We start from the raw sequence: 17081 nt of genomic DNA on the forward strand, positions 1-17081 counted from the left end.
ATTGATTTTAAATGAGTGGTGCTATGGGAGGATTACAAGGTGCAATACATGTTGTCGTGACTGACAGGCTTTTCTGTTGTGGTTTATTGTGTCCTACACAGAGCAGAAATTGCTTTTACAAGATGACAAGGAAGCACAACCTCCTGCCCACCCTTATCCCCTCAGCCCCGTCAAGAATAACAACAACAACTTAATCTCTGTGGCTTCAGATTATTATCTTTCTTTGTGCTGATATAGTGGCCTTTATAGTTGATCACTTTATGATCCTCCTTTTTGCCCTCCTTCTCCCGAAGTAAATCAACATTGTGGAGAGGCAGACACTTTACCGCAATCACTTTCATTATATTGAAATAACAAAACCCTCGTGGGATTTGCTCTTTTTGTATTAAGAACATGATAACAAGGATTTAGATTGTAATATTAATATTTCTAATCCACTGTCAGTTTTTGGGGTCAACTAAGCGCATTAGAATCAGGATTTAAAGATACGGGCAAGAAAGAGGTTGAAAAATGATTTAGGATAAGAAGGATAAACAAGCCGTTGGGATGTGTCATTTGATGTAATTATAATTACAAAGATGGATGGTCTTTTCATTGTTCAGGCGAAAGCACGTTGGAGTGATGAAATCCTTGTTTATTTATTAAGGAGGAGTACCTGCACTTTTTCATTTGATTCTGCATCAGTGTCACCTTTTCTTACAATACAGAAAAACTGACAACCAGAGTCCACTGTGTCCTGATTCATATGGGGCAGACAGCACTGCTTTATGTTAAATGTGGTAATATATATAGCACAATCATTAATCATGCTTATGTTCAAAGTTCTTCCAACTTTCACAAATTTTTGACTTGATGAAAATAAATCCTTTATAGCTTTTTAATGTGTCTTAAAGTTATATACCCATGAAGTCTTTCATAGTTTTCTCTACAGTTGTTAATAATTTGCAGCTTCACAAGTATTTATTATGTAATGCAACAGTGTTCAGTCAATATTTGTGAAAAGAGAGCTAATTTTCTCCTCAATATTCATAGTTGAACCGACTCCAAAATCCGGTGGTGTTCACTGAACTCCAAAAACAGCAAACACAGCAGCTGTGCGCGCGTCTGGCGAGTGCGTGCAAAGGTTTCCTCCGCGCGCCATGCACAGCTCTTCTGTTTACAATCACAGGTCATCACTTATGCACATCTGGACAGGTGTTTGTCTGTGTAACAGGCCGACATCAGATGATGTGACTGTCAGTCATTTGCCCTTTGATAGAGTATGTTGTTGTAATTCGTTGATTATATAAATATATATTTGACATAATTAAAGAAAAAGACGGTTTTTTCTTGCTCCACTTTATATTGGTGTGGTTGTTGAAGGGGCGGGGTTTAAATGTTTTAAACCAATCACAGGACGCGCTCGCCTCTTGTCTCCACTCGTATTGGTTACAATCTGTTTGTGTGTCATGCCGATATTCTTGCTGGGTTTTCAAGCGGTTAGCCCGCAGCTAATGTTAACGCTGGCGATTTCCGCCTGTTTCACCATAATTCAGCTTATATCGTCAAATATTACACAAGGCGTATCTCCACTTGGCTGTTCTGCTCTTAACGGTAAGTTTGTCTCACAGCAGTGACAGCGAAGGCTGCTAACCTGCTGTTATTTAACGTTACCTGTTAGTAATAACAAGCTAACGGCTGGTCAAGCTGTAAAGAATTGCTGGCATCGCTAGCTATCAGTAATATAGCTAGCTAAAATAAAGAGGCAAATACAGTCTCAGAAAGGTACAGAAAACTCTTTACTTTTCGCTAATTACCGGGTTTGTTATATGAGGTATGAGTCGAAATGTCCGGTTTCTAGCTTGAACAGGTTAGCCCATGTTAGCGCATCCACAAGCTACTGCCTCTGTGGTATGTTTTCATGGTAACTCGGCAGCTGTTGCCCATGTAACGTTATTGTACCGTATCTCCTTTTGTGTTATACATTATAAACCGAGGGTTATTCTCGTTTCGTCTGCAATTAAAACATCCCGTTTCAATATAGACTTATTGTATGAGGTGCTAACAACAATGTCAACATGACAGTTAACTTTCCAAGAGTTTCAGGGATGCTCTGACAACTTCGTGTTATTACATTGATGAAGAGATTATGATGTGCCAAATGAGTTCTACTTTTTCACACGTGCCTGTCCAGTTGTAGCTAAATGGATTTAAAATATTTATCTTGTTCAGGAAAAAAATTTGATTTACAGTAAAGTCAGGAATTACGTCCTGAGTTGAGAGATGTTCTCTGTAATTCCTAAACCCCTAAATCCCTGTACAGGCAGCAAACATAGATGGCAATATAGTGCAGGTTAAAATTTTGTTTATTTACAACTGATTTCACTTAAGTTTGTGTAATGTCATTACATGACAGGCGCAGATGAGGGCTGCTGTTGAGGGCAATGATGATATTGTATTGGTGCCTGACTGAAGGTGTGCTTCATTGCAGACAGCTTCGTTGTGCGTGGGACGATGAATGGACACCTTCTCTCAGCTGTGTGGAGATGACCTGCCACCCCTTTGGGAATGGTCAGAATGGGGCCAGATGTGCCCCTTCTTAATGAGTATAAGCAGGAGTTCTTCTGGAAGCGCTTCCCCCAGACAGTATTGGGGGGTCCACGCTTCAAGTTGGGCTACTGTGCTCCACCATATGTCTATGTCAATCAGGCAGTTTTGTTCTTGACACCATGGCTTTTTGGGGGAATTGGTACTCTGCTCTGCCAGCTGCAGCTGCTCCAGGAGCTCCATGCCACAGTTCTCTCTGGTATGCTTATGTTCGGGGCTGCAGTGGGTGTCCAGGCCCTGGCATTGTATGCTGCTCGGAGGAGTGGTGCAGTGGAGAGACTTGGTGCACCTAACATCCTGGCTGATGAGGAGGAAGTGGAATTCACCCACTGTGTCAGCCCAGAGACAGTCCGATTTATTGCTCCTGGGAAGAGGTTTGGGCTCAATGTGGTGCTGCATACAATCCTGGCTGGGGTGCTCTGTGGCTTTGGGACGTGGTACGTGTTCCTTGGCAGACTGACTGCTCTCTACGGCAGCATTGGCATATCCCTTGTCGTCTTTGTCCTGAGCTGGGTGACACTGTGCATAGCTGAGTATTCCCTCATCGTAAATACAGCCACAGAGACGGCCACTTTCCACGCACAGGACACTTATGAGATCACGCCACTCACCCGGCCTCTCTACATTTTTATTTTCATTGCTGTGGATTTGGCTGACAGGTGAGCAACAGTAACAGTTGTCTGATTACTGTATGTTACACTGTTTGCCACTATAACAAATCTTCATGTCTTGCTCTGATTTAGGTTCTCAGGCCCTGTCCCTGAGCTCCAGTTGGCCAGCCAGGTTCTCCATGTGCTGTTTCTCTTCCTACCTCTGCTTTGGGCGCTAGGTATACTGCCTCCCCTGGATGCCCTGCTCCTCTGGGGCATGGAGCAGGCTCTCGTGTTTGGCTTAGGAGGCTCGCCCATGTCCAGCAATCTCAGGTATGTATTGAAAGAGCATGCCTCAGCTTTCATCGTTAGGTTTACATTGATACTGACAAATGTTATTTTTCTAGCTGTGCCTAGAGTTGAAGAATCTGAAAGTCATAAATAACCACAACCTGATACCAGATTATCCCTCCTATGCTTTGAGATTAAAATAAAGAATCTCAAGCTATAATGAAGGCATTGGTTGTATTTATCATTTCATATATCTACAACCCCCGATTACAAAATAGTTGGTACACTGTGTAGAATATAAATAAAAACAGAATGCAGCTGTTTGCAAATGAGCTGTGTTTACCAACAACATTTTTCAGAAGTTTTTGTGAGGCCATGTAGTAATATCCTTTATACAATCATGTGTCACAACGTGATGAACCTTGCACCAGCCTCGCTCCAATTAACCTGTTATAAGGTGTTTTTGGAGCATTCCATAGCTTTGTTGATGAGGTAAAACTTTAAATATATTCTTGTCTCGTCTTCTAGTCTTTGTACTGTTTTCAATTAAGTATATGTCAAAGAGGATTAGCAAGTTGTCACATTATGTTGATACAGTGTCCTAATTTCTTTAGAACCGGGGTTATAGCATTTTATTAGGTGCTTCAATGTAAATGATCTAAAATGCATCCAAACCACATATAAATCCAATCAGAATATGTGTGACACCTGGATGTTAAGTTTTAAAGCAATAGCTTCGGCGTTCTTTACTGCAGCAATTTGAGCAACACAGTTTTTGTTCATTCACATCATGGTTATGTTATGTGGGAAACCAGTCCTCATCAGATGCTAATAGTTCCATTGAAATGACAAGTGTGCCAGTAGTTTGTGTATCATCAGATCTGACTTTCGGTGTGCACGCTGTCCCACAGGCTGCTGTTGATGTTTGGTGCATCTGCTGGTGTAGCTGTGTGTAATTACTTGATCCCGTCAACACTGGGTGTGGTTCTCTTCTCCATCTCTGCGGGATTTCTGCTGAGCCTGGACCTCAGCCAGGTTGGCACGCTGTGCAGAGGTTCCAGGGCAGCCTTTGGGGGTCGTGGATTTCGCAGAGGGGGGTCACCACCTCCTCCTCCCAGTTCATTTGGCTGGAATCTGGGCTGCAGGGAGCTGCTGTTGTATTTGAGCCTGCTACTGGTGGCGATGGCAGAGGCAGGGCTGTTGCATCACTTCCTTGGTTCAGCTCAGCCTCAGAGCCTGGTTACGGGACCCCAGGCTCCTGTCAGCTACCTCCTCCTCGTACTCTTCTGCCTCTGCTGGGCTCTCAGAGAGATCCAAGGGGCCTATGTATTTGGAGGAGTGTTCCTCAATCCCCTGTACCCCAAAGGCATGTCCAGTGTGCAGACTTTCAAGCAGAGGAACAGAGGATTATACATTGCTGCAGCAATCAGAAGAGTCCTTCTTTATCTTGGTGAGTTTGTGATGGATGTTCAATCTTAACATCTCTCTCAGGTGTGAAAACAACAATGCTCCTATGTGAATCTGTCTTTGACCCACATTTACGGTTTTATTTCACAGTGTCTCCATTTGCAATGATTGCTTTCCTGTCTATGGACAAATCTCTGCAGCTGCTCCACAGGGCCTCCCTCAGTGTGGGATTCACACGAGCCTTTAGAGTGGTATGCTCACACTCACAATCAGAGAATCAATTTGAATATGACATGCAGAAAATAATCATCACAGTGATGACTAACTCCAGGCGGATTCGTAATGTAACCATCACAAATCGTAAATCTTTGTTAAAAATAAAACTGAAAAATAGGACAGTGGAAAAACATGTTTTTCATGTTTGTTTCAATTTCCTTTTTTTCCTTAAAATTAACAGGGCCTTATCACAGAGTGTGTTCCGCTTGATTTCTGTACCTGTTGAGCTCAGTGATTGCTCTTTGTTGATGTGCAGGTGTGGCAGAGCTCAGAGGATGCGCTGCTGCAAATGGCAGTGGTGGTCTTGATGCAACTTGCAGCTGGAAACAACATGCTGCCAGGGTGGGACAGCCTGGGCACTGGAGTTCAACTTCTTCTGGTGAGGTCAACATTCATTTTCCCCTTATTTCCAGCCCATGTTAGATCCCTGTACGCTGAATATCATATCTGCATACACTTAAATCTGACCTAAATAGTAGATTGTGCTGCATTGGCTAATGTGTTCAACCAATCAAAGTACACTTACATTTGGACCAATCAGTGTACACTTAATGTCACTAAGAGTTCCTCTTGTGCTAGGAGGGTACACAAGTAGGAGCTAACAAAGCCCTTCAACACTGCATTCTAAGAACCACCGTGGTTCCCAGTTCTTGCAGTACAGACACAATATAAAAGGGGGGTTCTTTCCTCTGGTTCGAAAAAGGCCTAATGCCACTACACCTCACACAGAGCCTTGGTAAAAAAAAAATCTTTTTAAAATACACACATGGCCACTTTCTGAGATACCCTTGTAGAGTTCAATCTGGTTCAATACATGCAGCAAAAATTCTACATTGTATTCAATCACGGCTGAGCTGTATTAGAGTGAATTTGAGTCTACAGGTGGACCTAATAAAGAGGCCACAGTGTATATTAATATTGCAGTGAAACTATCCCAAACTTTTGGTTTGTTTTGGAGATAATAAAATTGAAAAAGTGAATGTAACACAATTCCCTCAGACATACTGTATGTTACTGATAGACTTGATGGTGGTTCAGTAGATGGGTAGATGTGCTTCATGCTTGTCTTTCTGGTCCAGGTGGGCCTCCTGATTGACAGACTGGCCCAGTTCCTTGCCAAGTTAAAGTTCACCCTGACTGTGTTGGTCACGTCTTGGACAGAGAAGAAGCAGCGCCGGCAGTCGGCTGGAACTCTCTTGGCTCTGAACGCCTCCCTGTGCCCACTGCTGCTGGCGGTGGTGACACTATCTGCCCTGCTGTCTGCCCCTCTGCTGCCCCTTTTCACCCTGCCCATCTTCCTGGTGGGGTTCCCCAGGCCTCAGCGCAGTTGGCCAGGCCCCGTAGGTACTGCCTGTCCGTGCCCGGACTCAATCTTCTACCAGCAGATGAGTGGAAGTCTGGCCTCTGCTCTGAGGACGGCCCTTGCAAGAGGGTCACTGGGTTAGTTGTGCATGCTTGATATCTTCTCTGTCTATGTTAGTAAACAGTGATGACTATTTTTAACATTTAGAGATCTAGCATCTGCAAATCTATCTGAATTTTCTATCAAAGTGCAAATTGAGAGCAGACAAGTGCATTTTAATCAGATCTAAATAATGCTGCTAATAATTGTTTTCATGTAAAAAAAATCTACATTTGACCAATCAATTAATAGCTTGGAAATGTTTATTATTGTCACTGAATAACTGAACTTACTGATTATGAAAGAACGTTTTTTTCACTCATAAACAATTGGATTAATCAAAGGTTTCATAATTATATCTAAAATTAAACATGTTATTACGAGTGTGATTAAAATTTTTATTTTCCTTTCAGTTACGCACAGTGCTGCTGATTGTGTTATTTAAAGCCCACAGCAGTACACACACCAGTCTACAGATTCCCAATAATATTTTTCTTATTTTTTTATTCTTTAAAACTAGTGTGTTTTGACTTGTACAATAATTGCAGTGACTGGACGATCCTATAGGTCAAGTATGGATGATGTGCAGACCAAAGAGCACTGAACCATCACCTCATATGGTTTAATAGTAAGAGGAATGTTGTTGTGAGCAGCTCTTCGGTATTGCTGGCAGTAATGTGAGCTCGCATGATCCAGTTAAGCTTCCTGTGAAGTGACCCAAAAAAAATAGCTCTGATCTGTATTCATTACATCCAAATGTTTCCGCACCATTAACCGCGTAATACTCTTAGGCCGAACGGAGCTGCTGCTAGGATTTTTGTTCTGGGCTCAATCAGGAGGGGGGGCAAGAGGAAAAAAAACAGTGCAAATAGAGAATCATTATGTATGGATTGATGATTCAGAACTGAATAAAACTGCTGAGGTGATGTCATCAGTCAATCTAGTTTGGTGAACTCAGTAGCGGTGATGTATAATTCAGAATAAGCGCTTGTTAGGTTGATGCTCGCAGTCTAACGATGGCAGTTTGTGGTGTTCTTGTGCTTTGCTCACACTGGGGGCCATGGAGCAGTGAGCAGGAAAGGAGCCTGCCCAGCATGTCGCTTCCCATCATGAGGTAGCGGCAGGGACTATTCTGAGATGTCGTTATGGGACATGACATTATTCTTGAGCCGAGCAAGCACTAGTCAACTTAAAACAAAAGCCTCCATCACCTCTCCGTTGCCGTTCATCTGTGTTGAAATGAATGTCTGCCCAGTGTCTTCTGCCCAAAGGAAAAGCCTGCATTGTATAAAAGGAGTTAGCTGTTGGAGACTAATGGAAAGCTATGGCCAAGAAAAGGTTCAATATTTAGATCTCTGCGCAGTCAGCCAGTTAAAACAGTATCATGACCTTCCTGTACAATTGTGATGGTACGCGTCTCCCTGCGGCTCATCCAGTTGCCATGTTATCCACATAGTCAGCAGAGAGACGCACAGCTGATGCAAAAGGAAAAGGATGTGCACCAAGAGTCCCTTACTTACTTATATTACATGATGTGCGTGTATTGTGTGTTTGCCTTCCCTCCTGCCCTCAATTTGCACATCACATCTCTTCATATGATAGATGGGTGGATGGCTGATGATTTTCTCCCCCCTGTAGGTTCTTTAGCCCCAGGCTCTCATTTTCTTGGACGCTTTCAGGACCGCATGGTTTGGATAGTGATCCTGGAGAGAGGATATGGCTATTGTACTGTCAACATTAAGGTATTGTGTGTTTCTGTCTGTCTATTAAGAATCACTGCAGTTATTTACAACCAGATCGCACAGTGTGGTTTTGTTTGTCACAGGGTCTGGAGCTGCAGGAGACATCTTGCCACACAGTGGAGGCACGGAGGGTGGATGAGGTGTTCGAGGCTGCTTTTGAGCGCCCGGAGCGGCTTGGTTTCACCCAGGGTTTTAACCTGCATTGGGGGAATGCCCTCACCCCTTGTGCTGCTCTCGCAGTGCGAGTCTACTCTGATGCCCGTAATGTTCTCTCTGGCATCATTGACTCTCATGACAACTTGAGGAAACTTCAGGACGACTTTCTAAAAGCACTGGTCTGGTTGCTCCTCCGATACTGTGTGCAGAAGCATAAAGGATTCCTATGGAGCAGCGACGAAGGGCCGGGGGTTGGAAGCAGGAAGTCCCAGTCTTCCCAGTTGGCCCAGACCACTTGTAATCAGCCACCTGAGGCTGTCATGGTGGAATCCAATGTGTCTTCTCTCAGGTTCAGACAGGACAGCTCCAGTTTGACCTCCTTTGGTGATTGGTCAGATGAGGACGACTTATTTGGACCTCAACCAGCCAGGCGGACAGTGGCATTAGTGACTGCAGAGGCCCAGCCTGGACACACAGGGCTGCAGACAGGGGCCTCTCTGCCGGGCTCTGTGGAGATGGACAGTCTTTTTGAAAACATGGCTCTCTCTGCCCTGCAGCCACTGCAGCCTCTGGGTCTGGGCATCGGGATGCCAGCAGTGGATAAAGGCCGCAATGCAGAGGTCTTGAGAGATAGCCCCGGATCTCTCCCTCAGCTGAACTTCAGCTGCCCCCAGTCAGAGTTATTCAATCTACCCACAGGATGGAGGACAGCACCTCTACTACCATCCCGCTTGCTGCAGCTCAGGCCTTTGTTTCCTGAGGACTGGTTTCAGTTCACCTTGGGGCGGTTTGGGCCTGCTGTGCAGGGTGAAACCCCAGAGGACATGACCAAAGCCCTGAAGGAGGATGAGGCCTTAAAAGAGCTGCATGCACAGGTGGCACTTTCGTGTCTCATCTCACTGGGGGCCGAGTCTGCCTTCACCAGTCCCAGTTACGTCTACAGACTCTATTGTGGAGATATACCATGGACGGAAGGACTCGACTGGCTCTCCTCAAGTAAAGAACTTTACCAGCTCACACATCGTGCTTTCAGGTAAAATTGTCAGTTTAGAGTTTCTAGGTTTCAGTCATTCTGACCACTAGAGCTTATTTATACCAGAAAAAAGATCTGTGTTCATTGAATTCTGCCGCTGTGGTTTTGTTCTCCTTCAGGTTCAGTTTCAAGCTGCTGTTTGATCAAGCAAGTCTAGGGCCCATGGAGTCCCCTGAGGAATTGTTCAGCACCTTGGAGGAGTATGAAAAGGACTGGTACATTGGCCTGGTGACAGAGAAAGGCTGGCACGACAGTGTGCTTCAGGAGAAACCCTTCCTATTCTCTCTAGGACATGACCTTGCGATGGTAATTACACCCATGAGTCCTTGTTTACATTCTGTCTAAGCTGCAATTTAAAAAAGCACGTCTCTTGATACCTTACATCTTATTCAGTCATTGGCATAACATCAAGGTTATTTCCAATTGCAATTTCGATCCAATCTCAGTGAAATGTATGTATTACATTTGTGTGATTGGCTGTCCTTGTCCACAGGGCACATACACAGGACGAGTTCTGTCCCTGCAGGAGCAGCTGGTGCATGTGGGGCGTCTGAATGGAGAGGGGGTGCGAGGCCAGTGGGCAAACCTTTCCTGGGAGCTCCTGTATGCTACTAATGACGACGAGGAGCGTTATAGCATCCAGGCTCACCCCTTCATGCTAAGGAACCTAACTGTACAGGCAGCTGATCCCCCTCTTGGATACCCCATTTACTCCTCAGCCCCCCTTCACTTCCCCTGCCTCTGACCTGTGGCTTCTTCTGCCCTTTCTGCTGAACATACTCTGGAGAGGGAAGAGGATGCTTTTCAGTCAGTAAGACCACAGCAAAATGTACATTCCCAAAGTTAATGGTTATTAGGAAAGTCGTGTGGAAACTATAGCAAAACCAAGAGGAATCTTCAGTCTGTTTTCCTTTTGAAACTGTTGACTCACATGAGTTCATTAGTGTCATGTCCGTGCAGGAACCCACTTTGCTTTTTTTTTTACATGAATATAACTTTTTTGGTGCTTCATTTCCTGCACCACAGAGGAAGTAGCAGTGGCATTACCACTGTACGCTTGTACAAAATACAAAATGTGTTCAGATTTTACCTGACCATGTGGACTACCTCCTAGACCAGCACATTAAAGATGAAAAATTCCCTTTGAATGTTTGTATCTCGAAACAGCCCGATAGGTTTCCACTGACCGAAGCACACAAGTTTTGTGGTTTGTTTATCAATGTTAATGCTTATAAAGAAGTGAAAACATTTGCCCACCTGCCCCCTAGAACGCACCTGCTGAATACCTCTGATTTTATCGTACTTTTTAGATCTCACAATTTTCAGGTGATTCCCCTCCTTGTCCACAAAAAACGGGACAAGAACTTTAATGTTTTGTTGAGAATATCGAGGATGTGCCTTGGGTATGGCTTGCTGTATGTGTAAGGTGTTTAGTGCTATTGTTTTGTTTACAATTCACTTGTTTACAATTTAGAATGAAGAGTTACAATTTGTCCATAGTCTCTTGTACATAGTGTTGATTTTTATAAGTGTAACTGTATATACTTATAATAAAATAGCTTGGCAGAAGCAGTGTTGTGTTGCACAAAACAAACAGAAAATTGATCCACACTAAATTTTATTAAGCATTTATGAAGACATTCAATGCTGCGTGGAAGCCACAATCCTTGTTATAATTCATGTAGGCCCTTGACCAGAAGATCACATAATTTGAAGATGCTTGTTGCAAAACAGCTAAATATAAGCTTCACATTAAATTTGAGAACAGCATAATAAAATGTAGTTAATTTTGTCAGACCGTGCCATGCCCCGGCACGAGAGCAGTCGTGATCTTAAATCTTTTTAATCAAGATGAGAGCAAAGACCCCGAAATTTAAGCAATTAATCTGTTTCCTCTTGCGGGTGTGACTTTCAGGAGGTCTTGGGTTTCGTGAAGTATGCCGAGTCCGCATCCTGGAAGAGAAAAGGCTCACTGTTAATGCTGATGCTTGACATATGCTGCTTCCTGGTGAGGTTTGTAAATCTGGACCAATTGTGTGGCGGTCACAAGCATCACCGTGACTCCAGTGACTTCACTGTTTGGGAATATTGTGCAGATTTTGTAAAGTTGTATAGGCTGCAGCTTCTTTTTTTTGGTCAAGACACATCACATACCTTACTGAAGCATGAGCATGTGATGCTCCAATGTCTGGCCTGTTGGAACATGACCTTTCTTCATGGCCCTCAGCTGTCACTGTCCAGCAGAGGCCAACAGACACACTGGCCAGTCAGCCAGCCAGTCAGTCAGTCAGTACTGCAGGGATGTAGTGAAGCTCACTGTCATGTCTCTGCGTCTGCCACATTCTGCTTTAATCAAGTATTTTCAGTGCTTTGAAATGGTGTGGCTTCCCCAGTTCTGGCTCAAACATACAGTCACCACAAACTGGTCCCATCCCATGAGAGCCCCTTTGATCTGAATTTCACCGGATGTGCTTCCATCCATCCATTATCTATACCGCCTGTCCCTTTCGGGGTTGCGGGGGGCTGGAGCCTATCCCAGTTACAATGGGCGAGAGGCGGGGTACACCCTGAACCGGTCGCCAGCTGATTGCAGGGCCACATGTAATGACAAACAAACATTCACACTCACACTCACACCTACGGACAATTTAGAGTCATCAATTAACCTAATGAGCATGTTTTTGGTCTGTGGGAGGAAGCCGGAGTACCCGGAGAGAACCCACGCATGCACGGGAAGAACATGCAAACTTCACACAGAAAGTGACCCGGGGATCGAACCGGCAACCTTCTTGCTGTGAGGCACGCGCACTACCTGCTGCGCCACCGTGCAGCCCCGGATGTGCTTATATTTGTAAAACTATGAAGCATTAGTACAGGAAATGCTTTGTTAAACGTCCTACACACCCAAACAGGCGTGTGAGCATGTGGCTGACTCTCTTTTAAAGATGCAGCTGTGAAGGTGGGAAAAGTTGATGAGTACATGAAGTTCAGTGACCTCAGTAAACTCCCAACATTGCTCCACCCTACACAGCTAGCCAGTAAGGCTTCACTGTTTAGTGTGATGTTAGCAGCGTATTCAAACTAAGGCTGACTGTGGCTTGCACACTGTCTTGTCCAAAACATCAAATTATTCGGAGAGGTATTAGATCTCAGTCCTACATCAGATGGACGTCACGTACAATAAATCTAGCCTATGCTTTGGTTGAATATGCACAGTAAGCCATTTGAGGAGGGGTGTCATCCTCCTCGTTACCAAAATGACCAAAACGCATCCCCTCTGTTAACCTGCCATCCTAGTGGAAAAGAGAGCGCAGGGGCAGCGGGCTGGTTTAGTTTTAATATTTCAGACTAGTCTGCCTGACTCAGTGATCCTTCATCTGATTGATGTTTGTGCAAGTTCGAATCTACGGCCCTGACCGTGACTCTGAAACATCAGCACCTTGACTCTGCTGTGTATTGATAAATCCATGGTGCTGTCCATGGTGCTGAAGTAGCAGATGAATTTGTAATAGTGCCTTTTTCTCTCAGGCCTGTCCTTCTGTCACTTTCATTTTGGATCTAAAATCCTCTCTAAATTATATACTCTGAATACTAAACACTAGTGGGAATGTGTAGTCGCAGAAGGGTGAGAGGATCATATAGACACACTGTCTATAATCAGTCAGTATTGTCTGTGCTGCTGGAAACACATCCCCACACCAAGCCAGACTCTGTACACATCGATGTGCTGATGTGCTAAAAGGAGATTATATACCTACCAGACCAGCTTTGAAATTCTGCACCCTTTTTCTGCCCAATACATTCGTGATGAACCAGGCAAATGTGGGAGTGTACTGCCACATGTAGTAATACACGAGGAAGGGCTGCTGCGCGATCCACATTTCCTTGACACCGTTGGCAATTCCCACCAGCGTTAAACGCACACAGCGACTTGTTGGCATCTTGTACTCCTGGCTGCCGACTGTGGCCACAGGCTTAGGTAATGGAAAGAAAATGGTTTACTGAAATCAAAGCAGCTGAAGCAGCCTCTGTCAAATCACACAACGCATATCAAATACGGCTTTTTATGTTCACAATCAACAGCTTTAGAGCGAGTAAAATGCATTACCTTGTTCAGTTCCTCTGTGAAGGCATTGTGGACAATCTGTGACTGCACAGGCCCTGGACACACTGTGCTGACGAGTATGTTTGGAAAGTCAGTCAGCTCAGTCCGAAGACAATTAAAGAAACCCTGAAGACAGTACAGTCACAATCAGCAGCGGGATGCACACAGGCCTGGACAGCTAATCACTTAGGTGTTCATTTCACATGTCAAACTAATAAAAAGTTACGGAGAGAGCCGGAAAAACCAGACCTGCTCCTCTGTGATAAAAATATTAAGTCATCAACAACAAAACACTGTCTGAGGACACTGGAAAAATGAGAGAACAAGTGAAAACACAAAGTTGTGAGACCTCTGCAGAAGTATTCCCTTCACCTGAAGAGCATGTTTGCTGGCATTGTATCCTGTTGCCAGTGGCGTCCCAGCGATACCACCCACGCTGCTGACGGTCACAATGCTCCCAGTGCCTCGCTGCGTCATGTGAGGCAGCACCTGCTTAGTAATGGAGACCGTACCCAGGAAGTTGAGCTCCATCAAGGCCTGATACACATCAATGCTGGTCTCCATGCACAGAGAGCGCTGGCTCCGGCCTCCATTGTTGATAAGGATATCAATCTGAAAGAGCATGGGAAAGTGGCTATTATGTAACTGAAAACGAGTAACTTAAATATAGTGATGCAGTGGTTAATCAAACTGAACTGTAATGAAACTAGTGATGAAAAAGTGTTATAAAAGAGCAGCTGCAGTGGCCTTACGTGTCCAAAGTACCGGATCGCAGCTTTCGTCTTTTCCTCATGCGATGCTCTCTCCAACAAATCAAGTGGAAGAACAAGAATATCTCCATTCTGGAGGTCGGAGCACTCTTGAGGAAGGAATGATGAAAAGGATTCAGCTGGTCACAACAGAGCAAGACTGAATGAAAATGAAATTAACTCAGGTGAAGTACTGAAAGCCTTATGCAATTTATTGTTGGTTTGAGAACAGAGTCTGACTGCAAGAAAAAAAGAAAAGGGCCTACGGCGAAGTGTTATCACTGCGTCAGACCTCAGAGCTGCACCTGCACTGGCAGGTTTAAAGAGCTGAAGTATGGGTGAATTTAACGTTTCTTTTAGCCAGCCCATACAATAGCTTGCAATAATAATAATACTAAAATTCTCTCACCCAAACAGCGGCGTTTCACCCGATGTAGCTCATCCTCTCGTCGAGCAGACAGGATGAGACGTGAGCCACACTTTGCCAGCTGGTAGGCCAGCTCCTCTCCGATCCCACTGGAGGCTCCGGTGACCCACGCCACCAGCCCCTTCAGCTTCTTCTCTGGTTAACAAAAAGACACACTTCATGTCACATGCTGGGCCGGAGACTACTCCACATCAACATGACACTCGCTTTTTAAAAAATGGGAATTAGACCGCCACTGGTTCTGGTCTCCCCCCGGTAGCTTCAAAAGAACTTTGTGCTGTATTAAAGATTTTGAGCAAAATTAAAGTATGTGCTGGGACAACTGTTGTACTGACCGATTTAACAAAGCCTGCTATTGCTGCCCCCTCACTTCCAGCCCAACTGTCTACTTATTCTGCTAGGTCTAGCTAACAAAAGGTTAATTAGGTTTTTTTTTTTTTTGATCACCCTGTGTGTAGTCTGTGACAGTGGTGCAGGGTAACATTTACTTAGGTATGATTTTGAAGTACTTTTACTTCGCTTGCGTATTTACTTTTACATTTCGATGGCTGCTGTTTTTTAATATTAACATATAACAAACAATCGTGATATGGATCCCATGCATGCATGCATGCATGCATACATACGTGTGTGTGTGTGTGTGTGTGTGTGTGTGTGTTTGTGTGTGTGTGTGTGTGTGTGTGTGTGTGTTTCAAAGCAGTGTGTTCGTTTGTATAGCGGTAATAAATAGAAAGGACAGCCAGGGGTTGTTTAAATATGTTCAGATATGCATTGCATGATAACGTAAAGCAGACGACTATTAATACTGACTATAACCATGTCAGTGTCGTGCCTGACTACACTGTAAACCTCTTTCTTTGATCATCTAAACGTACAAGCGGGCCGATATAATCAGTTTTTGGCAGACGACCACTTTCTACCACGAGATAACTCGTCTCATCTTATCATCGCCCGATACTTCCCCTGTGTTTGTGAGGAAGAAGCGTGACTCAGTAACAGACAGAGGCAAAGGTCGTATTAACTCACCTGGTTTGTGCCCTGACCAACTGGCCCACAGCAGAGTGAAGTCTGCATCTGCGAATAAGAAACACAGGAAGTGAAGAAGTAAATAAAGAGGTAAAACGCACCACAGCGCAGATACAATGCAGCAGTCCATTTCCAGAAAATGAAGAACTAGACTGGGGACTTCAGCTAAGTAACTGCCTACTTCCACAAAATTCAACAAACGCAACACTGCGCCGGACGGGAACTACGTCACTTCCGCTGTTTTTTCTTTTTTTTTTCTCTCTCTTTTTTCAAAATTAAAGCTCGGCGCTTGTCAATTTGGGAAAAAGAAAATACCAGCAGAAGTGTAGATAAATTAATACATGAATATATTAATTAGACAGTAACAACGACAAAAACAATTATTATTATTGTTATTCTTAGTATCATTGCTGTTGTAGTTGTTGTCATTGTTATTATTATCATATACTGATACAGTGTATGGAATGTTGGAAGACTGCAGCAAACAATGTTGGAATACACATCATGTAATCACAACGTCTATCTATCTATCTATCTATCTATCTATCTATCTATCTATCTATCTATCTATCTATCTATCTATCTATCTATCTATCTATCTATCTATCTATCTATCTATCTATCTGCTGTACTGTCCTTTTTTCTCTGTGTTGAATGTCAGCTTTTTGTAGCAATGACCTTCAACCAAAGCAGTTACACAAGTTAAACGTGTTTGTTCTTTTACTTACAGTTTCAAAGAAAATTCTCTATCAGGACAGAGACAGGAAACAAGTAAACCAAGCTCACCCTCACCATGTTAAAATGTGCAGCAGTGCAATGCACAAAGCACAGAAAAAATGTGTCCATGGTCCCTTAAGTTTCAATGATACACAGGTCAACAGATGACTGTTATTCTGGCCTCTATGAAGAGAGGCACAGATTTTTCGGCAGCAGAATCCTGAATAATACTATTACATAATTTATATTTGGACATAAAACAATAAGTCTCGAAAGTACCGGCTGTCTAATATTTGTCACCAGTTGACAAGAGTGTTTCAGAGCATCAAGGTTATAGACTCCTGTATTGTGCCTTTGTTGTTGAAAAAGGCTGTGCATCTTTTTACATTAAGACATGGCTTGAGCAGCATTGGCTTGCAGATTCCTCTTCTAATTCTGAACACTGCAGAACAATAACATGTTTATCACTTGACATTGCTTGTTAGCATATACCATTGAGGACACTCAAATCATGTCTTCTATATGGGAATCTGAGAGTTAAGCAACCAAGAAGAGTTTTCATTCTAAATTAAAA

At 43.8% G+C, this 17081-nt stretch overlaps 2 protein-coding genes across 2 annotated transcripts; one reads left to right on the forward strand and one right to left on the reverse strand.

Moving 5' to 3' along the window:
• The first annotated feature begins 1456 nt into the window (after positions 1-1456).
• pcnx4 (pecanex 4) lies at positions 1457-11050 on the forward strand. Its single transcript, XM_070979919.1, has 11 exons — positions 1457-1593; positions 2471-3245; positions 3330-3509; positions 4379-4917; positions 5025-5125; positions 5407-5529; positions 6230-6590; positions 8191-8294; positions 8378-9483; positions 9603-9789; positions 9977-11050. Exons 2-11 carry the CDS (start codon positions 2548-2550, stop codon positions 10226-10228), a joined length of 3651 nt encoding a protein of 1216 aa, XP_070836020.1. The 5' UTR covers positions 1457-1593; positions 2471-2547; the 3' UTR covers positions 10229-11050.
• dhrs7 (dehydrogenase/reductase (SDR family) member 7) lies at positions 10452-16009 on the reverse strand. The gene is made up of 7 exons (XM_070979934.1): positions 15791-16009; positions 14747-14899; positions 14341-14447; positions 13961-14200; positions 13592-13714; positions 13242-13457; positions 10452-11436 (listed from the first exon to the last, which is right to left on the reverse strand). The coding sequence occupies exons 1-7, from the start codon at positions 15918-15920 to the stop codon at positions 11395-11397; spliced, it is 1011 nt and encodes a 336-aa protein (XP_070836035.1). The 5' UTR covers positions 15921-16009; the 3' UTR covers positions 10452-11394.
• Positions 16010-17081: the final 1072 nt, after the last annotated feature.

Source organism: Chaetodon trifascialis, chromosome 14, assembly GCF_039877785.1.
Source record: "Chaetodon trifascialis isolate fChaTrf1 chromosome 14, fChaTrf1.hap1, whole genome shotgun sequence".
Classification (NCBI taxonomy): domain Eukaryota; kingdom Metazoa; phylum Chordata; class Actinopteri; order Chaetodontiformes; family Chaetodontidae; genus Chaetodon; species Chaetodon trifascialis.

What these genes read in the sequence shown, in the direction of transcription:
- dhrs7 (XM_070979934.1), bottom strand. Translation starts at nt 15,920, where the DNA reads ATGGACTGCTGCATTGTATCTGCGCTGTGGTGCGTTTTACCTCTTTAT. An exon ending in TTGGTCAGGGCACAAACCAG is followed by an intron (nt 14,900 to 15,790) that starts GTGAGTTAATAC and finishes TTTGTTAACCAG; the next exon opens with AGAAGAAGCTGAAGGGGCTG. An exon ending in CCAGCAAACATGCTCTTCAG is followed by an intron (nt 13,715 to 13,960) that starts GTGAAGGGAATA and finishes TACTGTCTTCAG; the next exon opens with GGTTTCTTTAATTGTCTTCG.
- pcnx4 (XM_070979919.1), top strand. Translation starts at nt 2,548, where the DNA reads ATGGTCAGAATGGGGCCAGATGTGCCCCTTCTTAATGAGTATAAGCAG. An exon ending in CCCATGTCCAGCAATCTCAG is followed by an intron (nt 3,510 to 4,378) that starts GTATGTATTGAA and finishes GCTGTCCCACAG; the next exon opens with GCTGCTGTTGATGTTTGGTG. An exon ending in CCTTGCAAGAGGGTCACTGG is followed by an intron (nt 6,591 to 8,190) that starts GTTAGTTGTGCA and finishes TCCCCCCTGTAG; the next exon opens with GTTCTTTAGCCCCAGGCTCT.